The sequence below is a fragment of the Enhydra lutris genome, unplaced genomic scaffold, assembly GCF_002288905.1.
Source record: "Enhydra lutris kenyoni isolate GAN:26980312 unplaced genomic scaffold, ASM228890v2 scaffoldscaffold6, whole genome shotgun sequence".
Taxonomy (NCBI): Eukaryota; Metazoa; Chordata; class Mammalia; order Carnivora; family Mustelidae; genus Enhydra; species Enhydra lutris.
The window spans coordinates 23401375-23413909 of record NW_019154090.1 but is presented as its reverse complement, the minus strand read 5'-3'; the positions used below and the strand labels follow the sequence as shown (position 1 = coordinate 23413909).

Here is a 12535-nt window from a genome sequence, read left to right as displayed (position 1 = left end):
TGATAAAGTGATTCTAAAATTTATGTATAGAAGTTCAACATACAAACACAGCCAAGACACTCTTGAGGAACAAAGTGGGAAGACTTGATTTCCAAGATATGAAGGCGTATTATTATAAAACCATACCAATTAGGATAACACAGCCTTGGTGCAGGGAGAGAAAAATAGGCTATTGAAACAGAATAAACACATTTACTGTCAGGCATATCACTGCAGATCAGTAAGGAAGGGAAGAATTCTAATAAACGGTGTTGGGGAAACTGGATACTCACATAAAGGAAACTAATCTTGACCTGTACTTCACACCATACACCTAAAGGTAAAAGGCTAAACTGTAAAGCTTTGGAAGATAAATTGGACAACATCTTCATGACCCCAGGATAGGGAAGGTTTTCTTAAGGCACAAAAAGCATGAACTAATGGAAAAGATTTATAAAGTTGACCATCCTAAAATTAGGAACTTCTGTTTATCTAAAAAGAAGATAAGGAAAGTGAAAAGATAATATTTGTGTGTTCTGTGTTCAGGAAATCAGGAGGAGCAGATTTGGCTGAGACTGGAGTACATGGAAAGATAAGGCTGGGAAGATAGGCAGGAGCTGAGCCAGAACATACCAGGCTTCCACTGAGGAGGCAAGAGCGGGAATCACTCTGACGTTACAGGCTTCTTTTCATCTTCCCTACATCGGGGTGGGTTAGTGACTACGTGGGGAAAATTCTGAGGAAGATTCATATCTTCCTTGCCTCCCCTTCAGGATCATACTTAAAGTCAACGGTCATTCTTCCTGCTGCAGGGTCACTTCCGTTTGCCGCCCCCCACCCAAAGCCGAGCCCCTTTCTTATCTCTCCCACCTACTGAATTCACACTCTGTCCTGGCACTTTGTATAAAAGTAACCTCATTTATCCTTATGGGACGGTCTAATAGTTACAAAAGTATGTTTCAGGTGAACAGGTCTGATCACTGTTCTCTGCCTCTGTTTCCTCATCTATGAGGTGTGAATAATGGCTGTTTCTTTATACGTTTCATAGGGCACTAGTGAGAATAAAACACATGTATTCTGCTTGCTTAATACAGGGCCCAGTACACCTGTAAGTTCTCGATGTGTGGTTACTAGTCCGCATCATAAGCAGGAGGTGATCTCTGAAGGAACCACACTCCGTTGTTATCTGAGTTGGGTCTGGTTGGTTAAACTGTTAGCTACTCTCCAGTAGCTAACAGGGGAGGGAGAGCGCTGGTCTTCTGAAGTCCAGCTGGGCACACCGCCAGTCCCTGGCTCAGCTCAGCCTCTCCTCGCCTACTGGGGCTGCACCGGCACTGGCCCCTGCTCAGCTTCCTGTCTCCCTTATCTTCTCCTGGCATGTGCTCTCTAGAGTGGGAAATGCTACCACTGGCTTCCTTCACTTCCCTCTGCTCAACAGGACCTTCATTCTTTAGATCTCAGTCAAATTGCAGCTGCTGGCCCTATGCCCACTCTGCTCTGTGATCTTCTATCCTCGTCCACCCAGGCCCCATGTAGCACAGGCTCCGGCTCCAATCACAACCTGTCTTTTCTCTTTCCCGTCCCAGCCCTGAGTTTAGAAGGGGACATGAGGATGCCCCTCAAGCTGTCCCCACTCGCCACCTTCCCCACCCCAATACTCTCTTCATACTCCCTGTACCCAAACCCATACCCCTTTGTTTTTGAGTTCAAATCCCTGCTCTGTACTTTCATGGTGTGTGACCTTGGGCAAGTTACTTAGCCTCTCTGGGCTTGAGTTCTCTCATTAGCAACATGGAGACATTGAGCCTGGTGCTCTCCTCCCCAGAGAAAATGAGAAAGGCCTAGGACACAGTATGAATTTGGGGCACATTTTATATTATATATAACATCAATATTCAGGAGTGTTGGAAGTATGTGTTCAAAAATGTATTGCTGGAGAGTGATCCCCCAAAACTTTTGAGACACTATGTAGTGGCTAAATTCACAAACTTTGGCATCAGAGAAACAAGGGTTCAAATTATAGTTTTTGCTGTGTGACCTTAGGTAAGTCACTTACCCTCTCAGAGCCTCCGTTTATTAGGAAAACGGTGATGTTAATGAAACCACCTCGAAAGACTGGCACACAGATAAAATGAGATTATTTGTGTATAGAGCTTAACACTGCTCCTGGCCCACTATAAATTTAGCTATAATAATAATTGTTATCTCTGCTGTTTGATTTTTGGGGCACTGGTGTGTGAGGAGGACGCTTGGGAAGTAGCCATTGCTGTTGTCATCTCTGTCTATGACAGATCTTAGCTTGGTGGGAAAGGCCCATCTGGGATTAGCTCTGTGGATGCAGGTGTGGATCACTTTAACCCCAGGGATACAGGTCCTACCTGCACAGATCAGGCTGACAGCACCCAATTCTAAACTGTTCCAATCATATACTTTATTACCCTCCATCCCAAGGCAGCTTTCAGGTCCTCAAGGGAGGAAAAAAAGGCAAAGTAAAAATATGCACAAACTCACTAGGAATCAGATGAAGCACAGCGAAACCAAAATGTAGTGCCATTTTATACCCATCTGACAATGCCAAGGGCTGGGAGGGATTTGGAGTGAGGGAAACCTCGTGCGCTGTTGGGAATGTAAATTGGCCCAAACATTTTGCAAAACATTTTGGCAATTTTTAGTAAAGCTGAAGATGAATATACCTATGACTCAGCAATTCTCCTCCCATGTTTGCACCTACAAGAACTCTCCCACGTACGCACAAGAAAACACATACAAGAAAGTCATACCAGCACTTTGCATAAGCGAAAAAAAATCTGGTGGGGGGGGGACTTTTAACAGAAGAATGAATAAATAAATTGTGGTATATTCATAAGATGGCATTATAAAGCTGGGGAAATTAATGGACCTACATATAATAATATGGATCAATCTTATTAATATGTTAGGTGAAAAAAGTAAGTTGCAGAGGAATAGACGCACTTCACGCACTTCAATATTATTTATACAAAGCTCAGAATATGCAAACCATCATTACATATTGCTTAAGGATATATGCATATACAGTAGAGAATCCAGAAATGAGGAAATGAGAAATAGTAAATTCTTTTTGTTTTTTTTTTTTAAGATTTAACTTATTGGGCGCCTTGGTGGCTCAGTGGGTTAAGCCTCTGCCTTCGGCTCAGGTCATGATCTCAGGGTCCTAGGATGGAGTCCGTATCAGGCTCTCTCTGCTCAGCAGGGAGCCTACTCCCCCCCCCACCCCGCCTGCCTTTCTGCCTACTTGTGATCTCTCTCTGTCAAATAAATAAATAAAATCTTTAAAAAAAAAAAGATTTAACTTATTTATTTGAGAGAAAGAGCATGAGTAGGGGGTAGGGGGAGAAGCAGACCCCCAGGATCATGACCTGAGCCAAAGGCAGACGCTTAACCAACTGAGCCATCCAGGAGCCCAGAGAAATGGTGAATTCTGATTAGTGGTAGCTTTGGTGACAGGGCAGGGGGGAGAAAGTCATGGTCAGGGAGTTTAAGGGTCTTCAATTATATTGGTAATATTTTATTTCTTCCCCTGGGTAGTGAGGACACGTAGGTTTGTAATAAAATTCTTCAGCCATGAAAAAAATTCTTCATATGGAATATTTCATAATCATATTTTGTAAAAGCCAAAACAGTGTAACTGGCAGTGATTTAAGACCATCCATTCTTCCTAAGTACCAGTCCAGGAAAACAAGGCCCCCATTTGCCTCCTGACTAGACCATTTTGGCAAGCTGGAAAAACACCTGATTATTTCTTTTCTTTTTTTAAGATTATTTATTTATTTATTTGACAGAGATCACAAGCAGGCAGAGAGGCAGGCAGAGAAAGAGGGGGAAGCAGGCTCCCTGCTGAGCAGAAAGCCCAATGCTGGGCTTGATCCCAGGACCCGGGGGCTCGATCCCAGGACCCTGGGATAAGAACCTGAGCCAAAGGCAGAGGCTTTAACCCACTGAGCCACCCAGGCGCCCCAACACTTGGTTATTTCTAAGCTTACCTACAATGACTGAGGAGTGAGCACAGACACTCTTGCTTATATTCAGTTCAGAGAATGGGAGGCTGGTATGTATTCAGGGTTTGCCCTGAAACCATTAGGACATCAACTCTCCCTCCAAGGAACAGTATATAAAATAAGGAAGTTAAAACCCCCACTTCAGCCCTTTATCTAATCCCGTTTCCCAGAGCTAATCTCTCTTGACATCCCGCACCTGGCATTCTTCCTACAGATATAGGTGTATTACTCAGACAGAAGTAACATTCTAAACTAAAAATAGATGGAATTATCCTGTACGTATCATTCCACACTCCCCTTTCTCACTTATCAATGTCTCATGTCAGTACGTCAGCTCACGTGATCTGCCACCTTCTTCCCCCATAGTTTATTATTTAAACTTTTATTGTTAATTCCACACAAGATATATCATCTCATGTTAGGGGCGAACTTTTCAAACAATATAGATAGAATGATAAAACCCTTCACAAAATAGATGGAAAAGGCCTTCTACAAGACTGCCGCCCCGAGGGCTGCCTGGGTGGCTCAGTGGGTTAAGCCTCTGCCTGCAGCTCAGGTCATGATCTCAGGGTCCTGGGATCAAGTCCCACATCGGGCTCTCTGCTAGGCAGGGAGCCTGCTTCCTCCTCTCTCTCTCTCTCTACTTGTGATCTCTCTGTCAAATAAATAAAATCTTAAAAAAAAAAAAAAAAAAAGACTGCCGCCCTGACACACACACACACATTCACACACACGTGCCCACACACATTCATATGCACAGACACACACACGTGCTTACACACATACACATATACATACACATCCGTATACTTTTAACCTCGGGCTCCTCCCTGATAATAAATCACTGGAGATAAATCACTGTTATATTTGATGCACATCCTTCCAGATTCCTTCCATAAAGAAATAGGTTGTTTAGTGGTCACGTGTGTGGCAGACACATACATGGTTCTAAACCTGATGTCCTGCAACTTACTCTTGGAGATTTATGCATATCTTCACTGTCTCAGTCAGCGATCACTGAGTCACTATCTCAATCACCTGTTAGCTGATAGTGATTACGGATTGTAGTATTTATTATGTGCTCCCTTCCAAGCAAGGGACGGATAAGCAAACAAGACGGACAACCTCTTAGGGGCTCACATTCTGGTGGGACATTCAGACATGAAACATGTAAATGAGTAAGTAATATAATTTCAGGTAGTATTAAGTAATATAGAAATAGAGTGGAGATTAGGCAGGGGAGGTTTTTTTTTTTTTTTAACTACTACATAGTATTCCATAGGTAATTCTGTAGGATTAATAAGGTAATTCTATAGGATTACCATAGCTGGGTGGAGTGACTTCCAAATTTTTCCACTTGCTTCCTGGAGTAAGAAATACATTTTAAACTGCCACTCAAAATCCATCACAGAAACATACATGCACAAAACTGGAATGGGCATGTGTACAACTGAACAACTATTTCATAAAATAATGCTTACTCTGACCCAGAAGGAGGCACTGAAAATTTGTATTCTGTTCCAGTTCATAAAAACAAACGAACAAACAAAAAACTGCTGCTAGTCATCATCCGCTAAACTGTTTTCATCATCTAGGAGTAGACTGTGACCTGTTTGAAAAATATTGCTTTAAGTGACCCATACCCTAATGAGATTTAGATTGTTCATAATTCTCTCCTATTACAAAGAGCACTGCAGTGAGCTGTTTTATACTCATTTTGTAACTATGTATTTCTGAGAGCAAGATCCTTGATTGTGTAATTACTATAATCCTGATAAAACGTAGCCAGCATGCTGGAAAACTGAACTCTAATCCCAATCGGTTACCAGCATGACATATAAACTTCCATTGGGCAAGTCCCTGCACCTCTTGGGGCCTCAGTTTCCCCATCAATAACCTGCTGATCGCTACACCCTAGAGTGTGCTCCAAGTTGAAAGCAGATGCCCCACCCCCTGACTCAGCGAGGGCAGAACTTCTCTCTGAATCTGACTCCCCCTTTTCCGCTCCCTGTTTGGAAGAGGCCCAGGGAAAAGGGAAAAGGCAGGTCTGGGCAAGAGGGCCGATGCAGGGCGGGGCAAGGGAAGGGCAAGAGGGAGGCCAGCCCCCTAGTAGGAAATGAGACCGGGGAAGAATAACACTTTATAAGCCTGCCGCCTTCTTCCTCCTCCTATCCTCTGGCCACCTTCCAACCTCCTCCGTTCAGCCTCCTCCCCTTCCAGACGGTCCTCACTTCTTTTCCCTCTAGGCTGCAGCCAGCCAGAGCCCCCTGCCTGCCGGAGCCAGGAGCCCAGGTGGGGTAAGAACCTCAGCCCCAGGATGTTGACGACATTGCTGCCACTGCTGCGTCTACTGCTCCTGCCTGGCTGGGCCTTTTGTAGCCAGGACGCCTCAGATGGTGAGTCAGGGGCACATCTCCTTCCTCGGGATGGTTCTGGAGACTCTCAGCTTGTCTGGGGCACATGGGGAAGACGAGCGGAGCACTTCTCCCACAGTGCCTGTGCCTGCAGCCAGCCAGATCTCTCTATGGGGCAGGCAGGGTCCTGGGGACTGATTTGTGTCCCAAAGCCAAGGTGAGGAAGTACAGTTCGCCCGGGAAAGGGGGTGATGGAAGAGGCTGGAGGAACAGGACTGGAGAAACGGAAAGGGATGGGTAGAAAGAGTAAGGGGATTAGCCTTGGGGAGAGGAGGTGAGTCTGGAGAGGGAGTGCTGAGAGTAATGTGGATAGGGGTGAGTCCACGGAAGATGGGAAGAGACTCAGAGAAGAGATGAGAGATGGAAGGAATGGCAAGCTACTGGAGAGACTGGGGTTGAGAGAAGCAAGGCAGATAGGAGACTGGAGAAGGTGGAAGATGGGTGGCAGGAGGGAAAGTCTGGGGAAAGGGAAGCTGTGGTCCATGGGTGAACGTACAGGGGTCAGGCTGCCTTAAGTGGCTCTTTAAGCAGAGAAAGGAGTTATTGCTCTGTATTGTGACTGCACAGGGACCTCCTCTCCCCTTTCCTACAATCTCCAGGCTATAGTCCCCCACCCCACCCCCGCCACCAACCCGTCTTAGAGAGGGAGCAAATCACCAGAATTCTACGAGCGTTCACTGCGGTTAATACACGCAGTGAGGCATCTAACCCCCGCGATATCTCTATGGTGAGCAATATGATTATCTCCATTTTACAGCAGAGGAGACTAGGCTCAGGGCAGTTAAGAACCTGATCTAGGGTTACCCACACAGACCTACTTATTCATACCTGCAGACGCAGAGCACTTTTCATATGCAAATGTGGACGAGACACACACACCACACACCCACAGATTGACAACCCCAGGCCCACCCCTCCTCATACATTCTCTGGACATCAACCCTGTGCCAGGCCCTTAATAGATGTAGAAGGCAGATAACCAGACACAATTCTATAGCCTAGTGGAGCCCAGTATAGTCTGTATATTCGGAGACAGTTATGTATTTGAAGACAGTTATGTGAAATCTGGGATCATTGAAACAGACCCACTGTGTCTGGGAGGGTATGTAAGTATTTATTTATAGATTTTATTTATTTATTTGAGAGAGAGAGAGAGAAAGCACAAGCAGGGAAGGGACAGAGGGAGAGGGAGAAGCAGATGGGAGCCTGATGTGGGGCTCAATCCCAGGACTATGAGATCATGACAAAAGTGAACGCTTAACCATCTAAGCCACCCAGGCGTCCCTGTGTCGGGGAGGGTAAAGAGGAGAGGCATTAGGAAAACTTTTACAAGGAGATGGCAACAGAGCTGGGTCTTTAGGCACGAAAAGAAGTTTGCCTGGAGGCAGAGCAACCTGGACATGCTATTCATGTCAGCCAGAAGGCAGCACGAGGAACTCCAAGTAGCTCACTGTATCTAAGGACAGGAAGAGGCCAGAGAAGCCAGTTGGGACCTGGTCTCCTGCAGCCTTGAATGCCAAGCGAAAGACTTTGGACTTCATTCTGTGGACAGACATCCCATGGGAAGACAGTATGGCTGAGTGGCTAAACGTGCCGGACTCACACTGCCTACATTCAGACCTTGGTTCTGCTGTACCATTTAGCCTGCTTCCCTTATGCACTGAGGTTAATAACAGCAGCTACTGCATTGAGCTAATGGGAGGAAAGCACAGATAAGATAATAATGTGTGTAGGTACACTGTTTGGTTCATCATAAGTACTTAACAGCAGTTATTACTATTATTGATAGGCGAATGTGTCACTGGAACATTTTAAGTAGGAGAAGGGCATAATCTTATTTCTGGGTCAGATGGAGGTCAGATTGGAAGGAGTGAAACTGAACAATGAGGACAGGGGGATGAGGAAGGAAGTTACTACCCCAGTCCAGATGAGCACCTATGAGGCCTGAAGTAGGGCATTGGGGGGGGAGGCCGAGAACTGGAGAGGGAATGGGATTTTATTGTGGGTCAGCCTGTGCTGACCAACCGGAAATGGAGGTAGTTAGGGGTGAGAGAGAGAAAGATCGGAGCGGCTCTTCCACTGACTGGATTACCCTGGGGTAAGTGGCTTCTGCTCTTCCCAGCCTCAGTTTCCTTATCTGTAAAACGGAGATAATAATCCCTGTCCTGAGCTCCGGACAGGGTTGTGGGAGGAAGGGTGAAAGCACACTATAACTATGGGCGGCCGGGAAGGTGGGCGGCCGGCCTTTGGGTAGGGGGTTATTATCTCCAGCTTCACGCTGCCCCAAGAGCTGACGCGCTGACACCTACCCGCAGGCCTCCACATGCTCCAGATCTCCTACTTCCGTGACCCCTATCAAGTGTGGCACCGGGGCAACGCGTCGCTGGGGGGACTGACGACGCACGTGCTGGAAGGCCAGGGCACCAACGTCACGATCATCCAGCTGCAGCCCTTGGAGGCGCCCGAGAGCTGGGTGCACACAGAGGAACGCCTGAAGACCTACCTGAGAGAGTTCCAAATGTTGGTGCAGCTGGTGCACGGGGAGCGGCACTTGACCTGTGAGTGGCGCTCGCGCGCTGCGGGTGCAGCCTGGGCGGGGCCGACGAAGGTGGGCCTTCCGGCTGGGAGGCGTGGCCTATGGGAGGGACTTGGTGGGGCGGGCCTTGGAGAAAGGGGAGGGGCGTAAGGAAGAGGCAGGGTTCCTGGAGGGGTCTCTGTGAGCTGGCGGCCCAGGAGGAGCCCAGGTGTCAGGGCACCTGCCTTTGCTGATTGCTGGGTGGGAGCTTGAGCCTGAAGAGGAGTCCTACTTGCGGACCCTCGGTCAGGCCCTCTTCTTGCTGGCATGACCTCGGGGTAGACCCTGTTGGGACGTCCTGTCCCTGATCCATCCTAAACCCCAAAAGTTCATGTTCCCCCTGGTGGCCATCCTCCCACACCTGACACCCTCTCCACATAGCTGTCTCACCCTGAATCCCTCATCCACAGTTCCTCTGACCTTTCGCTGCTTCCTGGGCTGTGAGCAGCCTCCTGAGGGCTCTCCAGCCCGCGTCTTCTTCGAAGTGACTATGAATGGGAGCTCCTTTGTGAGTTACCAGCCAGAGACGGCCTTATGGGTGGCAGGGCCCCAGGCACCGTCCAAGGTGGTCACCTTCACTGTGCATCAGCTCAACTTTTACAATCGTACTCGGTACGAACTGCAAGAATATCTGCGGGACCTCTGTGTGCAGTACATGCAGGAGTATGTCACTTTGAAAAACTCAAAAGGTAGCATGGGAAGGGGGGAAGGGCTGGGTATAGGGTGGGTTCCAGGCAAATGGGTGGACCTGAAGGTTGGGTGCCTTGAGCAACAGGAGGCCCCGGTCTGGGGGTTTGGGACAGAGTATACACAACTTCCATCACTTGGTGAATTAGCCCCTTCCTTTGGGGGTGGGAATCCCTTAGGGTGTGACTCAGAGAATGGACGAGAATGTTGGAGGTAGGTTCCTCAGGCTAACTCTGTGCGTGTTCTGCAGGGAGCCAAACAGGCCGCTCCTACACTTCGCTGGTCCTGGGCGTCCTGGTGGGCAGTTTCATCATCGCTGGTGTGGCCGTAGGCATCTTTCTGTGCACAGGTGGACGGCGGTGTTGATTACTCTCCAGCCCCCTCTGAGAAAGGGCTGGACTGATGCGGGCTGGCAAGGGAAGACCTCAGCTCACGACAAAACCAAACAGAGGCCCCCATCTGGGACATTACATCCCAGAAGGTTTGGAGTGGCTGCTCCTTCTCTCTGATCTGCCCACCCAGAGTCTGGGGGAGGGGAAGGGAAGGGAGGAAGGTAGACAGAGGTTTTGGTTTGCTGAGCACCTAAGTGCTTGCATGCTTTGCTGAATTGGTCTGAGAAGCGAATGCTTATCTATCTTTGTGGAAAAGAGTTGATGGAGTTGGGTGGGACTGGGAGATGTCTATGGCACATCCTTCAAGGACAGAATCACCTGAGGCATTCAAAACACCTAACAAATACAAGAAGTCCATCCACAACCAAAATAAACAACATTTGGTGCTTCCGGGCACATCAGACTTGGGAAGGGACGCTGGTATAATAGAGGTAGACAGAAATAACCATAGAAATGGTGAAAGTGTAAAATATAAGTAATGGGAGCAAAGAGTTATTAATTACTTAATGATATTATTAATAAATTCCTTACTTATGTATATGGCATTATTTTTTTCTCCCTCTACTTTGCAAAACTTCCGGGAAAGTAGCCTTACCTTTTGCTTCTACTTCCTCATCTTCTGTACACTCCCAAACCACTACAAACTGACTTCCTTATAAAATGCTCTAAGATCATCAGTGACCTCTAATTGTAAATGCTTCATCCCACATGATATCCGTGACATTTTCCTTTGTGGACTAGAACCTTGACTTCTGAGATACCATACTTCTAATTTTTAGAAACTGTTCTGGCCACTCAGTCAATCCCTTTGCCTTTGTCATCTTACTCCATTTGCCTTGGAAATGTGGCTTCCTTAGAATTCCATTTTTTGGCTCTTTTTGTTCCCATTTGAACTGTACCCTTTGTGGATGACCTGCTATGGCTTCAAGTGCCATCTATTTGCGATGTTTTCCATGGAAAACAATATAATCTTGTCTTTAAAAGCCAGTGTTTATCGTCAGACTTGAGTTTTACTTCTTTGAATGAGGAATTTAACTTCTTCAAGTCTCAGTTTCTTCATAAATAAAGAGTATAATAAAAATAACACCTGCCTTTACCTCATTGCGGCATTACAAGTATGAAGTAAGAATATAGATATACCTCCCATAAAGAGACAGCGGGAGAGATGAGGGAGGTTACCTACTGTCTCCTCGCTTTGATTTTCAAAGCACCTTTGTATCAATGATCACATTCAATTCTCACAACCTCCCCTCAGAGTAAGGTCACAGAAGGCTGGAAACCACACGCCCACCTCAGACACTCCCAGAGGGTGGCCCCCAGAGCTACAACTCAACCTAGAGGTCCATAGTAACACCTCAAGCTGCCCCTGCCCACAGAATTTTCCCAAAGAAACTGCTTTGTCCTCAGTCCCTGGAGAAGAGCCAGAACTTGGGCAGCCATATCCCATAACAGGCAACCCTACTTCCATGAACACTGATTTGTCTAAGGGTGGGCACTGGAGGACAGCCACTCCAGGGTTTCTCAGACTTTGGTCATGTGTGACCCACCTTCATGATTTTGCTATAGCATCACACCCTGACTATTTATGTACTGTTTTCCTTTAAATTGATAATACTTCTTAGGTATACATTTTCCCCAAATGTAAATTAAAATAAATGAAGTACTAAATGCATTCAAAATTAAAAAAAAAAAAAAAGAATATAGATATAAAGCACTCGCTGGTGACCTCCAGACCCCCATTTACATTGATTCTTGAAATCATCTCTACCTTAATATTTTGCAGACATTTCTGAGTCAACATGTTCTAAATTAAATTCCTTATCTTTCTCCCCAAACCTTTTCTCTCTCTTCTGTTGTTTGCTGTCAGTTAAACAGAATTACTATCAAATCATCAGTGTAGAGATCTCAGTGTTAACCTTTATTTACTCCCTTTTCATCCCCACCTAGAAAATAGAGTATCTGTAGAATTTAATCCACTTTTTCCACTCTCTTGCTTCTTTTCCCAAGATATGGTCCCTAATGTCTTTCTCTGTGGCAGGCCCGGAGGTGTACCACCCAGTCCTACCTTCAGGGAAAGTCTAGCCATTTAGTTACAGGGCGTAGAGGCAGCAGATAGCAAGCTTCTAGCTGCTTCAGTTCTTCTGTGTCGGCCTCACCTGCAGAGAACAGTCCTGCAGGAGGTCACGTTCCTCCTGGGCCTGTCCTCATCTGGTGACTGAGCAAAGCAAAGATGCAAAGTTTCAGCCATTCTGGCCCACTGCAGGACAATTCTGATAAGCAGTATTCACTCCAGAGCTCCTTGCCAGGGGGGCTGGGTCTCTGTCATTGCCATATCTACACTGCAGTTTGACTTCTCCCTCTCTTCAACCCTGCTTCCTTTCCCCAGTTAGTATCTTCTACCTCAACTGTCTCAGCATCTGCTTCCAGAAAACTCCAGCCTATGACTGATCA

The 12535-nt window shown here is 46.7% G+C and overlaps 1 protein-coding gene across 2 annotated transcripts; it reads left to right on the top strand.

Moving 5' to 3' along the window:
• The first annotated feature begins 6050 nt into the window (after positions 1-6050).
• LOC111141722 (protein C receptor) lies at positions 6051-10622 on the top strand. 2 transcript variants are annotated; one of them, XM_022494505.1, is made up of 4 exons: positions 6051-6412; positions 8746-8988; positions 9416-9694; positions 9943-10622. In XM_022494505.1, exons 1-4 carry the CDS (start codon positions 6334-6336, stop codon positions 10056-10058), a joined length of 717 nt encoding a protein of 238 aa, XP_022350213.1. In that variant the 5' UTR covers positions 6051-6333; the 3' UTR covers positions 10059-10622. The 2 variants fall into 2 exon arrangements, with proteins under 2 accessions (XP_022350213.1, XP_022350214.1); XM_022494506.1 differs by having other exon boundaries at positions 6334-6416; positions 9943-10543.
• The last annotated feature ends 1913 nt before the right edge of the window (positions 10623-12535 follow it).